This window comes from Poecilia latipinna, unplaced genomic scaffold (genome assembly GCF_001443285.1).
Source record: "Poecilia latipinna isolate Pla-1442-1.1 unplaced genomic scaffold, P_latipinna-1.0 Scaffold1421, whole genome shotgun sequence".
Taxonomy (NCBI): Eukaryota; Metazoa; Chordata; class Actinopteri; order Cyprinodontiformes; family Poeciliidae; genus Poecilia; species Poecilia latipinna.
The window spans coordinates 142,287-165,992 of NW_015114037.1; the positions used below are offsets into that span (position 1 = coordinate 142,287).

Genomic DNA, 23,706 nt, shown 5'->3' on the forward strand with positions numbered 1-23,706 from the left:
GAATCATAAATCATCGATGTTCAGAAATACTGAAGAAGCCATCAGACCTGCTAAAGGTTTGAATGCATCTTCATATTCACCTGATTATATAATCAACAGTTGGCTGTTTGAGAGGGTGGGGGGGCTGGAGGTGACACCGACTGGTCCATCCTCTTTCTCGCTCCTCCTCATCCTCTTCATCCTCCATGCTGTGTTTGGTGACAGGATTTCAGTGCAGACCTGCTGTGTGCTTCTTTTTTTTTTTTTTAGGCTGAATGGAGGAGTTAATAGAGCTCCTGCAGACATTTTCTCCTCTTCAGGGATCCCCACTGTAGATACAGACAGCCCAGCCTCAATTTGCTGTAATTTCTCTCAGCGAAAGCCGACGTTTCTTCGCTCCCCGAGCGGTGAGCTTGACCTGAAGCGGCGAAAAGGCGCATTTTTATCCCCGGTGGACACAGACGTAGCGGAGGTGAGCGGGACTACCTGTTTGCTTCCCCCGGGGTGGCGCGAGCGTGTGTCGCCCCGACTGATATTCACTGAACGGCGCCGCTGGTGCTACATACCTACTGACCTACTTTGTGTTAGTTGGGAGTGAAAGCGTTGAGGCGGCTGCGTTTTTAAAGAGATGAAAGGTGTTGTGGACACAGCGGTGACCCCGCGGGGAGAGCTCCAGTGAAACAGAGCCAGAAGTCAAAAGGGAGGCGGCGGAGCGGAGGCAGCAGGGATGGCCGCGTCTCATCACCTGGACCCCGGGCTGCTGCTGCTGCTGCTGGCCTGCTGGCGAACACCGGCGATGGTCGGTGGAAGTAAGTCAGTTCGTCTTCGTAAAATTGTGAATCATGCATTGTTCCAAATATAGTTCGCGCTGTAGCAGCTGGTTTTAATTCCTAATTCAGTTGAATTTGTTGTTTTAACCGACAAAAAGGCTCAGTCAGAATATCATAAAGTTAATTTCTTTTACTAATTTAATTCAAAATGTTAAACTCATACGTTTCAAGTGTTTGTTTTCATCGATACCATTATCGCTAAAGCAAAGAAAAAATTAAATAATTTTAGAAGATTATAGCTATCATCTTAGCAAAATGATGTAAGTCAAGATATATTAATGGAAAGTTAAGTGGAAGTGGGAAACGTGTGATAGAAAAAGTTTCCTCTCAGCTCACAGTAGGGTTTTACAATATTAGGAAAACATAATGTGATTTATGGCTGTGATTCTTAACCCACATTGTTCTCTCTGTAGTTTTTCTTTTCCATCATCACAATGAACCTGGTGCTCTGTTCTGTTGGTCTGATCTTGGTTGCTAAGATCCATATTAAATGAAAGCAAAACAGACCATCCAAGTGACTAAATAGTTCACATAAAAGCTTCACTTTGATCTATGGTACCTAATGATGTTGCACACATAATATTGACATCATTTCAATTTGATATGTATTTTTTTAAAGTACGTTTTGCTGAAAATTTCAATAAGACTAAGAAAAACAAGATTATAATACCAGTTAAATTGCAACTTCATATTTAAGCAAGTTCTGTTTATTAACATTGTGTGATTGTAAATATGGTCACATCGGTAGTAATTACATGTGCTGAAGTACAAAAGTGGTTTTTAACATAATTCTAATTTTTTTTCTTCTTTTTGTTAAGATGGAGAAATGCATACATGTACATTTGCACATCTACATTTGATGTGCATACTTTGTGCACATGTAAATGCTACATTTCCTTTGTGTGACATTGACAGCGTTACATGTTATGGCAAATTGTACCGAGTGCGTTTAAAAGTTTTTTACTGAACTACATAAAGTTATTCTCATAGCTCGATCTTGCTTTCAGTACTACCAATGTTAAATAAAACAGAACTCAGCACTTCCACAGTCCTACAAGATTGAAATGGCTAAAAAATAAAATAATGCTGAGGCTCTGGTAGTTGTTGAAAATATTATTCAGTTTAACAGAGCAGAAATTGACACATGTAAGCTTTTATTTTCTTACCCCAAACATCTTGACAAGCAACATTAAATGTGCAAAGATAGTTACAGACTTTTAAGGTCACAAATTGGCATGTACAGTATTTCATATTTTGTTTTATGGCTGAAAATGTATGAAAATTTAACACACAAAGCATCAAAAGACAACCACTGAAACGTCTATCCAATATTTATGTTTTTATGTTCTATCTGTTCACTTTTATGTGCAGCTTTAAATTCAAATTAGTGGCGCTACTGAGTCACTGATATTTGTGAGTGAGTGTGACACTTGTTCATGTGGCATGACTGCACATGCTGTGACAAACTGGACTTCATAAGCAGGACCAGAAGTTCTGATGCTGTGAAGTTTTGTACTTGTCCTTTTGTGTGGGACCGGTCCTTTAGCTTGTCATAGCCGCTGTAATAAAAAGGAAGAGAGCACAGCGCTGATATCAACAGAGAAAACAGGAATATTTCAGACATTAAAGCATAATAACAATACATGCTCAAATAATTTATTTTGACTCAGCGACTCCTTACCGCTAACGGAGCAATCAGAGCAGATCCGTGCCGTATTGGATGACTTGTCGTTTTCCTCTGGATATTAACCAGACACACTTGTCGACTCTTGGTGCCAAGTAGCAAAGTTTCCTCACCTTCACTTCTGATTCTTGGGGTGTAATGAAAACTTCTCTTTACTGTCTTCTTGTTTTTAGTTACATGAAATACTAAACTTTACATTTCCTAAACATTAATTCTAAAATCAAAAAGATCACAAACCAGAAGAAGTCCAGAAACTGCTGGTCACGACCGCATCGAAATTTTACAGAACAGAACTTCTGTTCACTTAATGGCGTTTCATAAACTTGGCAAAGGGTTAGAAACTGGTATTAAAGACATAAAATGAACAAAAGCAAACTTTTATCTGCTCTCCTCGCTAAACTTTCCTCTCATAGATCTTTCCAAACATCAACGTTCTGCAATGAACTTTAATATAAGACTTTAACTAGACTTAAACAGTCGACACCCTTGTGTGTAATGAAATCAGAAGCACTTACAGGTGCAGTTATTAACACTCCGCCGGGGGAACCTGCATCCATCTGGCGCTAGCAAGCATTTCATTCCGACACTTGCCACCTACATGCAGATTTTAACAACCAATCCAACCCCCACAAGGCAACAGCTCTCCCCTACTGCAGCAACCCACCCTCAGCCAACACAAAGCACAAACCACGGAGCCACACGGATGAATGGTCTCTCTTCTGTTTTGACTGAATTTATTAGGTTGTGAGGAGCAAGTCCGTCGGCCGGATTTTTATTCGTTTTTTGTACGAAATATTGTTTTTCTTAACCCAAACCCAGGATTTTATTATTTTAGTCACACGTTTTACAAAACACCTCGGTGGATTAATAAAAGTGCCAATGTTAATAAATATTCTTAGACTTTAACAAACACATTTTTCAACCAGGTTTTTTTTTTTTTTTTTTTTCAAAGTCCACACACTAAAGGAAAGAAATGTAAATCACTGACGATCAGATTGCTGCTTCCTAGATGTTCACATTTGCCTCTAAGCACAAAATGACCACTAGAAGTCAAATGTGAATTCAAAACCTCAACCAGGAGGCAACTGTATATATGCAAAATGAGGAAAATATGACTTCAAAATGACTTTCCCTTGAGGAAAATGTGAGTGCAAAAGAAAAGTGATCAGTTTCTTTCAGTCGCAACTTTATGATCCAAATGTATCATAATTTTGGGTCATTTTCATATCTTCACTTGTAGTTGTGATGTTTTCAGAATTGAATATCTTCTTAGGCGGTGTGTTGCGTAAGTTTTTCTTTATTTTTTTATTTTCTGTTTTCTAGTCTTGAAATCGAGAAAAACCTGATTAGGAGGAAGAAAAAGGAAGTCATGATCATTTTAAGTATTCTGGTTCAAGAATACAACCGTAGGAGAAAACCAGCAGAATTCAATTAAAAATAATGGATTCAATTTTTTTTTAAAGATGGATGTATTCATAAACCATTTACAACAGGAGTCTTTGATATAATCTTTTTCTTTATAAAAGCCACATCCTGCAGCTTTAATGCAAGTGGAGTTTCTGTTTGCACCTTATATTTCAACCAGACAAAGTGATCTGGGGAAAAGTGTGAAGGCCACAGCAAACAGCCCATCAGGTGGTCCAGACTGGCCTCTTCCCTGATTAATGAGCTGCAGCAGTAGTGTGCTTTAATCACCTGCGGCCGGCTTCCTGCTTGTTGGTCATTGTTAATCAGACTTTAGGACGACGATGCCAAATCAGCGCTCTTCGTCTTGGCAGAACAAGACGAAGCCAATCACGCTCATGAGACTTCACGTCGATTTGTGCAGTAAAGTGCGCTTTTCATTTTCCCCACACGTGGGCCGTGATAAAGGCCTCGACCTTGCTGCGGCTTATCATCCCGCCACCACTTTTGGTGCAAATGGAAAGAGAGAGAGAAAAAAGTGTTCTTCCACCTGTGTTATTTCCCTGTTCGATAAATCCCAAACATCTGCTGGAACGCAGCGGCACACAGCTGAATTGAGTTGTTTTTTTTTAGAAATATGAAAAGCGTGTATTTAAAGCTGTGGAAGGGCTTGGAGCGACCCCGCAGGCTGTGGCCTTCTGGAGGAAAAGAAAAAAAAAGTCACAATCAGAATTCTAAAAACTCAGCAAACTGTTACCAGTAAACTAAAACACCAATATTTAAATAAACTCCCAGGTATTACCTTATAGTTGTGGTTCAATTACACATATCTGGATTTATAAAAATCTGGATAGTCTGTTTTCTAGGCCACACAAGAATCTTAAAATGAGGAGAAAGCTGTTGTGCAGATGTCATTAGGAAGGAGAAGGGAAGACATCAGAAATGTGCACCGGCTGTGGAAGCAGGAGGGTTGTATTGATGCGCAGCAGGGTGAAGAGGGTTTTTGTTTCTCTGTCTCACTGTGGAGCTCTGAATCTCTCTTCTGCACACTGTTGCTGTCGCCATCTTTATTCCTCTGTAACACCCAGAAGCTGGAGCATCCTCCTTTCCTCCTGTGTGTTTTTGTTAATTGTGCCAGCATCACTGCTTCGCCTCTTCTAGGACGTGCACCTGACTGCAAGGTCAAGTTGATTTTGCAGCTCATTTCCGTTTAAAGTAATGCATTTTCAGAGTTAATGTTACGTGCTGAAGAAGCCCATTAAGCATAAAATGAGTGCAAATTTTAGTTGACGTGCATAATTTGTTCTGCATGTGAGGGAGGAAGGAGGCTTCAAAATAACGAAGAAAATACAAATGATCCAGTAGAAAATGTGCCATTGATTGAGCACAAAAAATATGAATGAAAAAGCAATAAAGAAGCACCAAATAATTTCCATTGATCACATAACGCTTAATGGAAACATGGAAATTTCGGGGAAAAAAACAAAAACAAACATTTTTTGATATGTTTTGGTGCTGGAATGAGATGCTTTTTTTGTGGGACGTATCAAAATTGGTTTATTTTGCAAAATTTTAACGGAAACCCTTTTTTTAACAACCTGACACGTTGCCAGTTGTTGAACCACGAAGAAGACGACAACAGGAAGTAGTCAGAGGATGATGGCGCAGCATATTTTTTTAATGACTTCTCATGTGAACAAACTTATTCACATATGATTTTAATTCTTAATAAAGTTTTGCGTCATTTGTAATGGAAATGCAGCTGAAGGTGGTAGCAATACAAAAAGCAACTCTAGGTGAACAAAGTCCACTAAGAGGCATATATCTGCATCAAATGGCACATTTGAAAGCCAATTGAGCAAAAAATACAAATGTGAAAACGACCCCAATATGGAGGTTTGAAAGCAAAACAATTGCAAGAGGCAAATGTGAAAACTAACAGAACAATGAGGAACCAAATGTTAAAGCAAAATTACCACCAGACGATACCAAATTGCCACAAAAAGACAAACTTAAAAATAAAATGGCAATAAAAAGATACATGTGCTAAAACAAACTAATAAAATGCAAAATTTACAGAAATTAACAACATCGAGAGAAAAAAGGGATCATCAGACGGTCACTGAAAAAGTACTGACTCAACAGACGGCAGACACTTGGACGGAGTTTGTGTCTTGTGAGAGCTGGAATGTTTTCATGATCCACTCAGGATCAGCGTGTTTCATCAGTATTCATAGTTTGTCAGGACGGTGTACAGCATGGACACTCAGACTCCAACATGTGCGCAGACATCCATCCATTTTCAGAAAGTGGTGGGAAGCCATTATCCAGATTAAGCTGTCCAAGTTTATTAGCTAACTGTTACATCAGCCTGATCTACAGTCCACCGTCCGACTCCACTTGTACATCACAGATTACTCTACGCTGGGAGGAGAGGTAAACATCCGCTGTCACCAGGCTTATTTTGGGTTTAAACACCTTAGTGTTGTTGAGGGCAGCAGAAAATCTCAAGCTGGGTTTCGCTTGGAAACACAGACGCTAAAGAGTAGGGCTTGTGGGTAAGATGTACAGCTGACCTGTGTGAAGTTTTACAGAACGCTGGTTTCATATTCCCGTATCTCGCCCTCTATCCGGCATGCGCCTCGCTCTCGCAGGTAACAAACAACATGGCGCCAATTGGCAGGGTTGCCAGATCTGACAAACATAATTTAAAGCCCATCCAACTATTAAAAACACACACACACACACACACACACACACACACACACACACACCTATGCAATGTTTTTGGTTGTCCTTTATATTGAGAGTGCAAAAGGACTTGTCTCTTGGAACACCACCAGGCTTGTTTATTTTATTTTATATATTTATTTATTTATTTATTTATTTGTGGCACCATATAACTTTAAAGGAACAGTGTTATACAAAAACATACAGTAAGCACAAACTTGAACAATTTGTCTGAAATGGAATGAACAGAAACCATAACATAATAAAATACACATTATCATGTGCATCATCTGCATCTGCTATTATAAGTTTGGTTTATAAGTTTGATTTCCATGTCAATACAACTTTTTTTGGTAAATTTAAAGGGGAAGTATTATGTAATATTTACTTTTTTTAGCTTTACATCATGTTATAATGTTATTCCCTCAGTATTGCTTTGATTCTGTCATGCATGTTTGAAAAAACTTAATCTCCCATGGCAACCATTCAGCTGTGCAAAACGCCCGGTAGGACTTAGCTCCGCCTTCAAGGTCGAAGCTCCTCCTTGGAGCTGCAGTTTCTAAGCTTCCACCTCACAGATCAGCTCTTCCCCTGTGACTCCTCCACTCAGCTCCTTCAGACTAGCCAGCAGCAATTAGCAATCACCTGATTGTACTGCGCATCTGCTGTGCTCATTATAGGAGCTACTTCTTAGTGCAACGCTGGCAAAAATGTTGCTATGGGGTTAATAGAGGAGCCATGTTGAAATGACTTCCTCTAGGCAGAGTTTTAGAAAGAGCAGGAGCTTCTTAAAGAGATATTGGCCCAATTTTAAAGCACTAAATTGCAAAGTCAAATGTCTTTTAAGTCATATTTGATATATATGTAGCATTTTTATAAGGCAGCAATTACTTGATTGTGCTATAAAATTATATTATGTGCCTGGAAAATACATACTACTAACTTGTTTAATAAATCACTTAATTCTTTCTATTTTGGTCCTCCATATTTTCTGCCCTTTCAGATCATTTTAAAAAATGAATCTATTATAGTTCATTAATAAATTAAATTAAAGTTCAGATGGGCAGATGGATCAATAGTTTCGACAGATGCATAAATGGATGGATGATGACTCTAAGACAATGGGACAGGGCGTCATCTTATTTTTCAAATTCCCGTCTTTTCCATCCTGAGTAGAGCAAGAGCTCGGCACTTGTCACGTAAAAAAAACTCTTATAGTCGGCAAGTCAGACATCCTGAATGGGCTGCTAGCATTAGCATGGTGTTTACACACCATTACTGCTGTGTTGAGATCCTAAGGACAAGATGCTGTGAATTGCACATCAACACCTTCCAATTAGAGCCTCCAAGCATAGCATTCGCAGAGCAGCAGAGTTGATTTAATGGAGTTTTGAATTCCTCCTGCTCCAAGCAACTTTCAGCTGAACTCATCATGTACTGGAATTTCTCCAAACTGGTACAAGCTGAAAACAAATGAAGGTCAAAAGAGGACTGCCTCTGCCTTTCGACAGTGGCTTTGTGTCATTAACATTTTTACATCTCCAGGGGGAGATTTCTGTAGGAAAATGGAGGACATGCGGAGATTGACAAAAACAAACATGTGTACACATAATGCAAAGAGGCGCGACGAGAAGGCATTCCTCCTACACGCTCAGAGCCGCATTTCATGCTCCCTGCCAACGACAGACGAGATCCCCCTGAAGTCTCGCTACGCTACGGTTGCTGCAGCCCACCGCCTTTCATCTGGCAGCGCCGAATCGGCTTCTGCAATTACATTACACACATACAGACACACACGAGGAGAGAAGAGGCTGAGACGGAGTCAGTAAGACGGAGGAAAAAACAGATGGAGAACAAAGGGAAGTGGACGGAAGATGATGGGAAGGGAAACAAATGAAGGGCAGAAAAAAGGGAAAGAAAGCTATTATTCACAGTAGATGAGGTGGTGATTTTCAATCTTTTTTGGTTTTGATGAGCAAAGTGCGATGACAGACAAATGGACCTTGGTGGGGAAAAGAAAAAGGGAGAGGAATGTGAGGGATGATTTCTAGCAGCTCAGATGGCCGTCAGAGCACACTCTGTTCCTGTGTGTCCTTCTCTGTTCTGTTAGTCTGAATTACATATTTATAACCATTTTTAATTTTCTTTTAAAGGACACGTTTAGTCATCTGCTGCTTTTAAGTGCTCCACGCTAAATCATGCTAACATGACAACAGAGACCTCTACTAGGGTCGATGGTGGGCAGAGTGAGAAACACACAAAAACTTGGAACAGTTTGGGAGTTTCTATGTGGTCAAAATCCTACCTTCTGGTTCAGATTCCTACAGAAATATGACTAGATATCAAATATAACTCCTAATTTAATGCCTCGAAATTGGGTCTCTGTCGCTTTAAAAAAACTCCAGCTCTTCCTGAAACGCCACCTTCAGGAAGTCATCACAACATGGCTTCTTACGTTGCACTGAAAAGTAGCTCCTATAATGTGCAGCTCCAAATGGTGTTTGCTAATTGCTTCCAGCTAGTCTGAAGGAGCCAAGGCGTTTTTACATACTTTAACGGTTGCCACAGGAGACTACAGGATTTCTCAAACATGACTGAAAGAATCAAAGCTACACTCCAGGTGTGTTTGTGATGAGGAGATAAGGCTACAACATGCTCTGAAGCTAACAAAAAGAAAAAAAAGTGGGATTTTTTGTATAAGATCAGAGAAATTTGAAGAACAGATTGTGAAGGAAGAAGTTTCCAGCTCGCCACATCTTTTTGTCGTAAATATAAATCAGCTTTGAAGTTTGCTTCATTAATAATTAAGCAAAGGTTCATTTTTTGAGTGCAATTAAAAAAAACCTTCAGTAGACGCAGCAAGTGCGTTTGCCTCCTTTTGCATCACCACTTGTTCCCATCTGACGTCTTTGCATCGACGCGTTATGTAATCACTCCCAGCTCCAAAACATTTACAGATAGGCTCAACAAGAAAGCTGCTAAGATGTTAAGTTTCATCCTCCAGATGATAAGCCAGAGAGGCATTGTCTTACAGTGAGAAAATGTCACAATTTCTACCTCCACTATATCAGAAAAATAGAATGTTGGCCTCAAAATGGCCGCCCGCTTTCTTCTTTCTTCCTGGCCCGCTTTCGTTCAGTCAACCTGCACATCCGGGTCGTGAGAACTTGGTAATCCTTTCCTGTCAGCCGCCAGCCGGCGCTCTGGGAGTATCTGAAGGAACTAGACGCCCCCGGAGGTTAGGGCTTACTTCTGCTGAACTTTTATTTTAATGAATCTGGAGCTGGTTTATGTAGAGAGCAGAGGATGGCAGAGATCTTAGCCTGACATGTTGGGTTTTGGAGCTTTGGAATTAGCTTGAACTGATCTGTGTGACTATTTGGTGAGTTTGTGTGGGTGGTGGAACTTGTGTCTTAGCCAGGCTGGACATGAGTCATACTCATCTGTTCTCGGAGCAAAAAAAAAAAAACCCACATAATTCTGATGCAATAAGGGGCGACCATTCCATTTCCTTAAGCACTTAGCCGTAATGATCCTATTTGGGCATACTGGATGGTCATGTAAAAGGACTGAGGAAGGAAATGGGTCTTATGAATGTCACAATGTGTAAAACAGAATCGTGGAATTGAATTTTTTGTTTTTCATGTGATAAGCATTTGGTGTTTAACTCAATCATTTTAAAAAGAGAAATTTTCTTCTAACATTTTAGTAAAACCAATGATCCGTTGAACCACAGCACTATGTTTCATTTGTGATAACAGGAAATGTGGACCAGTTATCTATTGATTTTCTTTTTTTTATTCACACCACAATTACTTACCGTTTTGGGTTAATAAATATAGTTAAAATGGAATTCAGAAAAACGAAAACTGGAATTTTGGGGAAAAATATAATAAAATGGAATTTCATAGAACCCTAGGTGATGGATGGATAAACAGATGAATTATTGAATGAATTTTGAGGTAAATGGATGGAAAGAAAATCCAAGAGCAGCATTCTCCACTAATTAACCTCAATGCAAATTTCCTGACTAATTGGGTTTTTTTGCTGTTGATGCCCTAATTGGCTGCAGCGCAGACCCTTTGACTGCCTCTTTCTTCTGCTTCACACACAAACATTACAGGGACACACACTTCTATCAGGCACTCACTAATTGCCTTCTGCAGCTGGAGAAGCCGATGAAAAATATGCAATTCTGTTCCCGTCGCTCTCTGAAAAAGACACTGAAGTGGATAAACTGGACCAATCGATATGTATTGACCCTCTGTAAAAACCGAGTGATTGATGCTGTGATGAGTTTTTATAGCAGTAAGAAGGTCACTGAAGAAGAGTCAGCCCTTCCTGTCATAACGGCAGGCTTTCCTCCTGTGTCCACCTTTGTTTTTGTATTTGCTTTCATTTTTTGTGTTTTCTGTTCCTGTCGGATCTCGCCTTAAATGTTACGTTTTATGTGTTGGGTGCACTGATGGGGAGAAATCATCTGAATGATTTATAATGCTCTGTTTTTAAATTTTATTTCTCTTTGCACCATTGTGCTAAAAGAACACAGCACAGGCTGATAACAGTAAGGCTTAACTGGGTTTAAACTTCTGTTTTAGAGCGTGCTTAGGTAGGAATTGGCAACATCTGGAAATCCGAAAGTAAAACTAAGGATCTCCTCTCTCAAGAAGATGAATAAGACTGCTGTTATCACTGATTCCTATGCTAACTGTGTCAATTTGTAACTTAAGAAGCCAAATACAAATGTCAATTCAATAATTATTGACCCATAGTAAAAACTAAATAAGATGTTGTAGTTGCTATGCTAACTGTGCTAATTTGTGATTTAGGATGCTAAATAATCAAAGACATCAATTCAATACTTATTGTCAATAAGTAAATACTGGTCTTGTGATGAGATGTTATAACAGATATGCTAACTGTGCTAATTTGTAACTGAATATGCTAAAAACAGTCAAAGATGTCAATTCAGTAATTATTGACCCGTAATAAAAACTAAGTGATGTTACAGCTGCTGTGCTAACTGCGCTAATTTGTACGTTAAGATCCTAAATACAGTCACAGATGTCAATTCCATTATCATTTCCTTCTTTTAAAGTAGAAAAAAAACATTTTTGCAAAAACAGTTTTACAGTGACTTTTGTCCTTCATCAGGTGTGATGTTGCCTCTGCTCTTTATATAAATAATTAATAAAAGATAATATTCTTTTGATATGGTTTTAATGTTTTCATACAATACAGCGCTTAAGAAAAACTGAATTGGCAGAAATTGGTCAAAGACGGGTCTGAGTTTGGAAATTGGCAACAAAGTGGTTGGTGCGTCAAATAATTGAGGGTTTTCAGAAAATATGGAATCAGCCATAGGAACTGAGATCATGATTTGTGTCGTTACTTTGCAGATATTTCAGCGTTAAGGATTTTTAGAAGCAGTTGCAGTTGGAGTGCATGTTTTCATTCTTTATTCATGGCCGTGCTCTTAGGCAACATGGGGAGGAAGCTCTTTCATAGCTTCACCCTGTTTTGTATTTGCTTTTATTTTTATTTCTTTTCTGTCTTTGGACAGATGATTTTCCAAAAGTACAAAACAATCTTTGTGTCGTCTTCTGTCCTTTTGGATTTTTTTTTTTCCTGTCTCTGACTTTCCCATCCTTTTAGCCTTTAGCTTAGCATACACCCCTCCCATTTTGCAATGCTGATTCCTTGATAGCTTTGCTATCATCGCATACATATCAATGCTGAATTGTGATATGGCCTTATTATTATTTTCTAATGTTTTACTGTTATTTATCCAAGTTATTCTTCATTATTCCCCTTTCTTCTGTTAGTTGATTTGAGTATTTTGCTAAAAATTCATTACCCGTTTTGGCTAGTTACATTTTTGCTAGTTTAGCTTCAGAGTTTATTGGCTTAATATTTTGACCTTTTAAGGTTAAACTTGTGTGTTAATGAATTATCATACTTATTATTAGTGCTCATTCTGGTGTATTTATGAAATACCTGGTGTTCAGACATATGTGGAATATGTGGAAGAACTTGAATTCACTACTTCATAAGTTAGCATGAGAAAATCACTGCATTTTCAGAAGAGTACCTAACAGAGACTAAATGTTTAGCTAATGATTCCTGAAAATCAAGTGGGGCTTCAATTTGTTAAACTAAATTATCAATTATTTTAGTTACATGAGACAAACATTGTTTCACAACACTTTTGAAGTCATTTAAATGCAAACTGTACACTTTAATTAAGGGGTAACTGTTGCTTAGAAAATAAAGTAAGGCATATCATTGGTTTGAAAATAGTCTAGATCAATAATCATGCTTAAATAATAACTGATTCATTTTGACTTTTGCTTTTGTCTTTCTCAGTGCTTTTTTTTAATTGTTGCTTGCTTTTGAAAGCCAATCTTTTGCCTCATCTATCATCTTTAGGACTTTTTACCATGAGTGTTCCATCAATGAATCCCATCAATAAAAAGTTGCCTCGGCGTCCCTGTTCCTTGTCGTCCTGACAGCTCGTGTGTGTGTCTGTGTGTGTGTCCACAGCTGTGCCAGCGGCACCTGTGAACGTCTCGGTGACCCAGCTGAGGGCGCACTCAGCCATGGTGACCTGGAACATCCCTCAGGGTGACACGGTCATCGGCTACTCCATCTCTCAGCAGGTACGTTCGGCCGTCTGTCTCCTCATCCGTTCACTTCGCATGACGAGAAAACCTGGAGTCCTGCCACACTGGGGGGAGGGGGGCGCCATAACGCAGCCTCTCCATAAATGAATTATAGATTTCTTTGTGGTCGCCTCTGTCCCATGACGGGCGGATAATTCTCCACTTTGTCTGCAGGACCTTTAAAACGCTGCGTCATTTTATTAGCCCTGCAGGCAACCAGCAATCTGCTCAGAAACACTTTGAGGGGCTTCGCCCATAAACATTTAAATCGTCTAAAGGTTTATTGAAGTCAGTGCTGGCTGTGGAGCCACGCTGCTTACTGTAAGAAATAATAAAATACAAATTTCTTGATTAAAACCTGCACAAGCATCCAGTTATGGAGAAAAACTTAAATGTAACTGTAGATAGGGGTTAAAAAAACAAATTATTTGCACCAAAAAAATCTGAGAAAAAGTTCAACTTTTAATACTCTTTAAACAATCTTTTTAAAGCAGACTTGTAAACTTTATCCCACTTTAATAACTTTGGATGAGTTATTAAACACAATCCTACCTGTTGCATTTTAAAACATTTTTTTCCACTGGAAACTGGAGATAGCAAAGCAGGCCCACATCACCACGGGACCTCTACTGTGCTTTAACGCAGGTTGGCTGTGTTTCACCCTCCAGTGTGTTTCATATTGCTGCTCTCTCCAGTCAATCAGAGCTGTAATTAGTCTAAATGAATCGAGCTGCAGTGCAGTTTTTCTGCAGATCAATTCTTCTGTTACATCACCCCTTTCTCGTGGTCTCGCCTCTCCCGCTAACTCAGCTCGGCTCATTTTTGTCAGTTTTTTTCTTCTTCTTTCCACCACCTACGGTCTTTTGGCAAACGGGGAATCGAACATTAGCTGACTTCTGAATTCGAGCCGTCTCCATTAGCGCTAATGATTTTGGCTCTGACTCGTCCTTACAGGAGGAACATCTACGGCGGCTGCGGTGCCAGGTCTTCTTGTTGATTATTTTTTTCTTCTTCTTGTTCTTCTTCTTGTTCTTCTGTTTTTAAGCTTCCAGATGGTGTTTGGAAGAAAACACTAAACGAGGATGTAAACCTCAGAAGGCTGTTATGTAAAAGCCTTACTCAAATATTAATGGAGGAGGGCGATGGGAGCAGGTAGATGCAGCAGCTCTTTTCTTCTGCCATTAGTCATCAGGATCAGGAGGGGGCTCCACAAAGGAGCAACGCTGCAGTTATATAAAAATGTCAATCATCAACCACTCGTTATTCTGTAAAAAAAAAGAAGAAAAAAACAACAAACCATCCCTTTAAAAATTATTTGTTTCCCGGTTTAATTAGCTGCTTCTTCATGAGATTACTTCCCTCTCCGCTGCCTGTGAAGGAGAAGCGGGATGAGGGAACAATCTCTGGCGAACAGTTGCTGCTTCGCTCATCTGAAGCAGCTGGAAATCCCACGGCGCCCCGGCTGCCAAGGTTCACACAGCCCCGCGCTCCGACAGGAAGTAACCCAGTTTCATAAGTGCGTTTCCGAGACTCGCCAGCGAATCTCGTTTTGACATCCAGCGAGCCGTCAAAAGGCTGACACTAGTCAAATGAGCCAGGCCTGCAGGATTGTAAAGACTCAGCCAAGCTTCAGATTTACTGAACATCCAACTTCTTCTCTACCAGTCGCACTATAAATAAGTCTGCTTTAGGTTTATTTTTTACCACTTTGGCTCCGGTAGATGAGTTATCAGCCGCAGGTGGGAGGTTGCCGTATTCAGAGGATGGAGGTCTTGTTAAAGCATTTCCTGAAAGCTTCAAAAGCTAAAAGCTCCTTAGGGACACAGCATTAGTGGGACATCGAGTGTTTGATGTGGATTTTTCTTGACTATATTTTTTGAAACAAATGACATCAGATTTCAGATTTTTTTATTTTGTTTTTGTACAGATTAATCCAAATATCATTGACTAGATTTTTCACAAATAAGTACTCAATGTTTTGAGTGGGCTCCTTTCTGAATAAATCGCTGCAATTTTGTGCAATAATAGACCTGGTTTAGCTATAAATAACTAATTCATTTCTTAAGACCTAAATTAATAACTTAGATAAGTTACAAAGTTGGGCCACCACCTTGAAAAATAATAACAAAATAATTAAGTCTGTTACGATCTGGTTATTAAATAACCCATAAACTGATATATCCTTCCTAAAGTAGTGGCCTAAGGCTTTTTTTTTAATTTACCTAAAATATGGTGATTTTTACTTATTTACTTATTTTTTGGGCTATTATTTTAGAAAGGTGGCCATATGTAATGTGAGAGTCCAGCATGAATATGTTTGCTTAAAGAACAAGGTTTGCATTAAAGAGTTTTGGAAATTAGGCTAAATTAGTTGTGAACTAATAAAAATGAATTTGGCTTGTCTCTAAGTAACCAGCTCACAATACAAAGACAGATTTTTTTTTTTTTTTGAGAAAGTAATGTTTTATTAATTTGCTGAATTCAAATTCATGAACCTTTTGGACAGATTGATTCTTAGTCTATTGATGCATCACTGCGGTGGGCAGCGTAATAATTTTGAAAACTAAGATGGCGGCTCAAATGGACACTCAGCTAGTTTTGCTGTTTTGAAGTATCGCGTTGTTAATAACAATATTATTTGAGCGCCAGAGATCCAATATGGTAGACTACACAAGCAAGAAAAATCTGTGCTGAAGTATTAGCTTAGTTAGCTTAGTTAACTTTTAGCTTTGTCACAAAAAGGGACATTTTAGCCCATTTTTAGGACTATTTTATAAAGCCTACTGTGAAGAAAGGGAACTAAAAAGCCCATAAGGCAGACAAGCTCATGTTACTGGACTGTCAGTGATTTAGCCAGTCATTAGAACGAAGTTTGAACAGTCTGAATTGGTGCTAGCTTCAGCTGCAGCATGCTCTAAGGCTTGTTCTGTCTGGGACAGTTTTAAGCATCATCAATGCAAAAAAAACTTTGTGAAATACACAATAAAACATTGAAATTGTTTATCCCTAAGCTTTGGTTAGGATCAGCAGAGCTTAGGATTCATCTCTGCCCAGTGACAACCTCTTACTTCGGTCCTCCCTGAGGCTAGCTTAGTGGCTAGTCCAGAGTGGACTAAACCAACACAAGTCTCAAAATACACTGCTCAAAAAAATAAAGGGAACACTCAAATAACACATCCTAGATCTGAATGAATGAAATATTCTCATTGAATACTTTGTTCTGTACAAAGTTGAATGTGCTGACAACAAAATCACACAAAAATCATCAATGGAAATCAAATGTATTAACCAATGGAGGCCTGGATTTGGAGCCACACACACAATTAAAGTGAAATGTTCCCTTTATTTTTTTGACCAGTATATGTCAGAGCGGTTTATGTGAATTACATTTTATGGACCATGAAGCTACAGTCATATTTTGCACAGAAGCCGGTCCTGTTTGTGTTCTGTGGTTTGAAAGCCCAATCTTATTTCCTGTCATTTTGAGTAGATAACTGAGTCGCTATTGTTGTATTGACCATGACAACGTCACGCTAGACCTTAGGCAGCTTGAATAAACCAACTCAAGCTACAGCGTATTTATGTGAATCACCCCAAACTCTAGAATTCTCTCAGTAGTTCATCCTTCCACTAAACTTTCCATTAATACAGCTTCGTCAGTAGTGATCTTTTGGAGTCAATCAGGAGTCTTCTTTATGATCTGCTTTTATGCAGTTACTGTCTGAGAAGCTGAATTATGAGATTTTGCTATGTGAGCTGACTGAAAACTCCAGAACTTGTTTATAACATCCTAATTTATGGAGACTCACCTCTGCATTCTGTCCTACCATATTCCCATATCTTCCTGAAATCCAGCCTGTTATGGGCTCTCTGCACTTTGGGGATTAGATTCGCTGCAGTTCTTTTCAAAAGTCATTCTTTTCCGTTTCCAGAGTCGGCCGCTGTTGGAGAATCGCTGATTAGCGAACCTTTTTAAGTCACGAAGTGTCTCATCTTGGAGATGATAAAAACCTCCTTCGCTGATGTGTCGCCTCCAACGCTGCCAGAGGAGCAGGGGACGGCCTGATTCAGACTTCTGGAGAGCCCTGAGCTCGCCGTCAGCCGTTTTATTTATTGACTTTCCCTCAGCTTTTAGTTCTCTGCAGACACATTTATTATACAGGAGGCTGAACTTTCTGCTGGCCTGATATTAAGAAACCTTTAATCCAGAGGAAAGGAAGGAGTTTATGAAGTTCAGCGGTGTGCTTACCTAGCAGTCGGGTTAAATCTCTGATGAGCAAACACTTCCGCTTCTCGCTTTGTGAGCTGGAAATAGGTTTCATTTGCCTCGTTTCTTCAGTTTTTCCTTCTAAACAGCCAGACTTTCTTGTAATCTGTTCCCTATAATCGTAGTTTTCAACTCCAAACAGTTTGTATTTTGTATCAATACATAACGGAACTGCATCTGAACCACTGGCAAAGAGTAACACTGCCAACTTCATGCCTCAATCAATCAAAAAAGGTAAGGAAATTGTCTTCCTGAGAGTTAGCAGAGCTGTCCACGCCTCGTTAGAGACCCTGAGCATCATGAACGACAGGACTGTTAGATGTTAGAAGGTGAAGTAACACTACAGTAAGTTTTTGTTGTGTCTTTTTGTTTTTTTTTTTTTATCTGCAGAGGCAGGATGGCCTGATGCAGCGCTCCATCCGAGAGGTGAACACGTCCAGCCGCTGGTGTGTCCTCTGGGACCTGGACGAAGACACACACTACAGCGTCCAGGTATCCCGACTCTTATGGCTAAAGAAGTAGAATTGTTCTGATGTGAGCAATGAAAAGCGATTTGAATTTAAATCCACTGTCACTGTTTGAATCTGTGTTGCTCTCTCAAACACTACGTCGTTTTCAGCCTGAGTAAAGCTGAAAGAGTCAGACCTACTTTTGGTCTCTCAGCAACCATCACAGCCTGAATAGGATGTGCAATTTGGAGTGGTTTGTCCTTCTCTTCTGCTGGGAAATGTCGGCCTGTTTGCGGCATGATATATTTTAGAAATTGTGGACTGTGTGCTGAAACCAATGAGCGGATTTTTTTGAATATATGCCTTCACAAGGCTTCCATTTTCATCGCTGAATATGTCGCCATGGCTTTTATTTCAAATCCATACATGTATATTTACCATTTAAAGGGGAGGAATTATGTAAAATATACTTTTTGGAGCTTTAAATCATGTTTAGTTATTCCCTCATCAAAAACAAACCTGGAGGGTTGCTTTGATTCTTTCATGCATGTTTGGCAAATCATTTCATCTCCCATGGCAACCATTAAGTTTTTGCAAATTCAATCATGGAGGTCCAAAGGTCATTTAATAGTGAGAGTCACTTTTGAGTGAGAGGATATTGTTGAAACTGAACAATATCCTCTTGTTATATAACCTCAGTGTATCCAAGCACCAAATCATCGGCTCAGATGGCGCATTTCAATACAGTTGTATAAATTGCAGCTGGTTACCATGGATATAATTTTTTTTAATATGTTGAAATAAATCACATTTCTTTTATCTTAAATTAAGGGTTTTTGTAACTTTAGAACTGATTTTACTTCTTCATGTTGTTCTGTAAAACTGGAATGTGTCACGAATTCCAGAAAACAAATATTTTTACTATTGATATAAAATTACATGCTGCGGTCAAATGACTTGCTTAAAACTCTTCGACTTGAGTTTCGCATGCCTCTACCATGTTTGGATCCAACTGGAAGATTTTAAATTAATTGTGAACTGCAAAACAATTACTTCTTTCAAGGCTAATAATGTGGGAAGGGGTTAAGCACATTTCTATCTATTAAGAGCAGATTAGACTGAATTACAAATATGAAAAATGTCCATCAACCTCCAAAACAAGATTTATGTGCTGTGATAGGTTCTTCAGTATTCGATCAACTTTTTATGCTTTTTATTAAAGTCGCTGTATTCCGTCGTTTAAATGATGATGGAAAACAGAAGCTTGTTTCAAGCATTTTTAAGCTAAATGCTTGAAACGATTATCTCTGAGGAGTTTTCACTGCAGAACATCTTAATAAGAGCACGCTTTAAAAACCATGAATATGAGTCTTTATTAGCTGATGAAGTGCTTTTCATTTTCCTAACTGACTCTAATTAACAGGGATTGTTGAATTAACTGTCTGTAGCGACTCTTCATTAGTTTTTAGAGCTGAAAGTTTAACTCGAGCTCGGAGCGTTTCCATCACGGCTCCATCATTGCTGGTTTTTAGCAGATCGGCGCAGTGACTCGGGCTGACCTTCAGCAGCAGGTTGAATGCTGTCAGCAGGTAGATGTGCTGCGGGGGGTCACAGAGCAGACACCTCGACACGTCTGGAGGGTTAAGAAAGGTGAAATTCCTAAGGGAATCGGACGAGGGAGCAGGAAGGTTTGGGTTCAGTCCAATGAGCATTTTCCTAAAATGCCTCCGTTGAAGCATGTAGGAGGACTCTTAAGTGTGAAGTTCTGTGCCTGAATGAATCATTTCTGCCTAAAACTCCTCTGAAAGTTTTGGGAAATGACAAAAGTACCCTCAAACGTCTTTTGGCAGTATTATGTAGAATCCATGTTTATCTAATCAATTACACACCTGTAGCAGGTATGTCAGATTCCTTGATTCTTTTATGCATGTTTGAGAAATCCTTGAATCTTCCATGGAAAACATTCAGCTGTTCAAAACATCTGGGTGGACTTAGCTCCGCCTCCCTCAGATGAAGCTCCTCCCTCAGAGATGCAGTTTCTAAGGCTCCACTTCTTCCCTCTCTCCTCCTTCAGACTAGCCAGCAGTAATTAGCAAATGCCTGGTAGAACTGCGCTCATTATACAAGCTACTTCCCAGTGAAACGTTGGTTTCATAGAGGATCCATGTTGTGATGACTTCCTGAGTTTCAAAAGCAGTCATGACTTAAAGAGACAGAGGCCCAAATTCAAGACATTAAATTACAAAGTCAAATTTCTTTACAATAATATTTGATATATACAGCATTTTTCTAACAACTGAAGGTAACAAGATTGTGCTACAAATTGGCACTGTGCAGCTGGAAACATAATACTGCCCCTTTAATGGATTATTTGGCCCAAAGTAAAGTCTAGCTCCAACAATGCACTCTCCCTCTTCCTCTGACTTCATGTCTACGCCCTCCAGCAATTGGAGGTCCTGGATCACAACCAAAGCCCCTCCTGAGCCAGCTTCTTGCATAACGCTCACCTCTGGTCCTGTTTGGCTGTCTGTCTGCTGAAAGGTTGTCCCTTCTCCGACCCCGCCTAGGTGCAGTCCGTCGGCCTGCATGGAGACAGCCAACCCAGCCGGGCCGTCCACTTCAGGACCCTGGAGAGAACCGACCACTATCCAGCCGGAGTCCTGGACCACCGTAAGTCCAGTTTATTTTGTGTATCTCATCTCATTAGCAGGGCAGTTCAAGTGATCAGTTATGCAACAAACAGTAAACATTACATTTTGTCACATGCTGCCATCAACAAATCAATCAAACATGCTGATCAATGTTTTAGCTACTACTAATCAAAGACTTTTTAGGATCAATGCTACTAAAGATAAAAACATGGATGAGTTTCTGTAGATGATGAGTCAAACTCGAGGCCCAGGGGCCAAATCTGGCCTGCTGTAGCTCCAGACTCCAAATTACATCAGTAAGTTTGTCGGTTTTTCAATGAATCTGCAAAATTCACAAAAAATTTTACTGCAAATTTTTCTCAAAACTGGCCAAAAATATTGGGTCTGACTGCTGCCTCCACCTCACTTGATGTCAAGTTGTAGTCTGTGACCAATACATCAATTAATAAAAAGTCACATTTAACATCCTATGTTAGTGCAAATATCGTAAAAAAAAAAATCCTTACAAATATTTCTAAAGTACCACAAAAAGTGTGATTTTGATTGCAAAAAACCCCAAAACAAAACACAAAAACAATCACAAAATCCTGGATGGATTGATCATTGTGAAAAAATGTTCGAATAAAATATTATTTAATTCTAAGAAACGCCTACTGAACGCTGAAACCAACAGCTATTTATTGATATTTTAACAGTTTAATGGGTTTTATCAATACATTGTGTCCTTTAAGAATGTTCAGATTTTTGATTTGACCCAAAATGAAAATGAGTTCGACGGCCCTGCTGTAGATCTTCGACATTAGTCGTTTAATCCTGGAAATGTTGGTTAGGTGATAGAAGGCTGATTTTGTGACTGTCTCTATGTGGCTCTGAAGGTTCAGGTCTAAAACTACATCCAGATTTTGGGCCTGATCTCCAGTTTCCAGCTGTAATAACTGACTGTAGATCATTCCTCTTTGAGTCCAAATATAAAAACTTCAGTTTTGCTTCTGTAAAGTTGGAGAGTTATGGCTCATCCACAAACCTGGCAGTCGGGAACGATGTTCTGTTGGGACAGTCATCTCCAGTGTGTGAAGTGTGACTCCCCGTCTCCACAGACGAACCAGCCATGGAGGGTCTGGGGATGACCCCTCACCTGCAGACCGGAGAGCTGCTCATCATCACCACCGTGCTGCTGCTGTGGGCCGGTGAGTCTGCAGGGATCTCTCTCGACCTTCGGGTCAGCGCGCATCCTCCGCCCGTTTTAACCTGCACTCTCTTCCAGCCGTCATCGCCCTCTTCTGCCGGCAGTACGACATCATCAAGGACAACGACTCCAATAGCACCAAGGAGAAGGCCAAGAGGCCGCTGGTGCAGGCCAGCTCCTCCTACTACAACGCCTCGGCAGGAAGCTCGCCCATCTACCACAATGGAGCCGTCCGCAGCAGCAGGGTGAGGCGCTGTGCACTCACTCTTCTTCTGGGTTTTTATTTTTTTACAGCAGAGATCCCAGAGGAAACTCGGGTTCCACATCTTAACTCTTATCTAAACTGCAGCTCCCCGTACTGGACATGTCAGAGTTAATGAAAAAAGACCAGTTTGAACTTTTATGCATTTGAAACAATCTGCTAAAACCTGCTCACTCATTAGATGTATTTTAAGCATTTGAAGCCTGTCGCAATAAATCACGTAAATTAAAACAAGTTTGATCATTTCCATTAGCATGTTTTTTTTTTCATGTGTCTTTCTTTCTTCCAAAACTTTAATAAAGAAAGTTTTCAGTTTGGTGCTTTGGTCTCATCTAGAGCAGCTTTGCTTAGAGACTTCATCATTAATTTTATTTGTTGTTTTGTTTATTTATTTTTGGATATTTAAAATCTCCTCCAGTTGCAGTGTTAAGTGTTTGTTAGAATTTAAAGTTTATTGATCTTTGAGAATGTGTTCTTGCAATATTTTACCATTATTTGACTTGAAAATGGTCTCAAAACAGCAATATTATCATTTATCACTATAACTTCTAAGACAATTTATCGTCCGATGTATTATCGTGACAGGCTAAATGAAGATTTATGCTATTATTTTATTGCAAAGGAATAATAAAGTGGATAACTTTCACAAGGTTGCTATATCAAAACAAAACATCGCCATCTTGACTTGAGTTAAGGTGGTTCAGACATCTGAAAAAAGCAAAGCAGCCAGCTGGTGGTGTGTGTCTCCAGTCTATAATTTGTTGCTTGGCAGCATATTTTTTGTGTTTATCGTCTTGTCATGTTTTTTTTGTTGTGTTTTTTTTCAGCTGCATCGAGCCTCGTCTTCCATCAGCATCATCAGAGTCTGATGTCGGGAGACTTTTCTTCTCAGGAGGAGCCTCAGTCGGATCAACGCAGCCGCTGTGAGGGATTTCTGGAACCTGCTGCTCCAAACCGTTGTAAAACACTGAGCGGGTTAGAGAGCGGGCCGGTGCTGCCCTCTGGTGGCAGATTGTTGTGACTCTTTCTTCCCTGTGGCGTCAGAGAGCAGTGTGAATGTTTTCCAGCTCGTCCGCCTCAGATTCCTCCAGTTCACCAGGACTGGTGCTGCCGTCGCTTTGTCAGTTAAAACAAGGACAATCTTTATGGATCAACTGAGTTCTTGTTTCATCATCAGTGATTAAACATTCAGCTTTCATCATGGTTTAAATATGTACAGACGTCAAAAAAGGTGTCTGTGATTAACTTTAAGTGTAATCTTTGCAGTGGTGGTGGTGAATTTACACTGTAAATATTTCAGGAATTGATCATTAAACTAAGTTCAGATTTTTTTGCATTAGGTAACTTTTCTTTCCCACTTGAGTTTTTCTGCGTTTATTTGACTAAAAGCGTCTAGTTTCACTGTACAAAGTCTACATATGAGACCATAGATACTAACTATGTAGCATTTTTACGAGGTAAAATTACAAATCACTCTTTTTGAGATCCAAATTGTACCGGGATTTATTCTATAAGACGAACAAACTGAATTAGTACATGTTGAATTTCATGTGCTGTAAGCCAGAACCGTTAAAATGACCAAAAATAAACAATTGAAATATA

General features: G+C 39.5%; 1 protein-coding gene and 1 long non-coding RNA gene across 2 annotated transcripts; one reads left to right on the top strand and one right to left on the bottom strand.

Annotated features, from left to right (window-relative positions):
* The first annotated feature begins 101 nt into the window (after positions 1 to 101).
* On the top strand, positions 102 to 23,706 carry LOC106962500 (fibronectin type III domain-containing protein 4-like). Its single transcript, XM_015056959.1, has 7 exons — positions 102 to 788; positions 13,171 to 13,286; positions 17,947 to 18,048; positions 20,573 to 20,675; positions 21,754 to 21,843; positions 21,921 to 22,087; positions 22,932 to 23,706. Exons 1-7 carry the CDS (start codon positions 707 to 709, stop codon positions 22,971 to 22,973), a joined length of 702 nt encoding a protein of 233 aa, XP_014912445.1. The 5' UTR covers positions 102 to 706; the 3' UTR covers positions 22,974 to 23,706.
* On the bottom strand, positions 16,823 to 17,985 carry LOC106962503 (uncharacterized). The gene is made up of 2 exons (XR_001427984.1): positions 17,099 to 17,985; positions 16,823 to 17,018 (listed from the first exon to the last, which is right to left on the bottom strand). It is a non-coding gene; the product is annotated as an uncharacterized LOC106962503 (long non-coding RNA).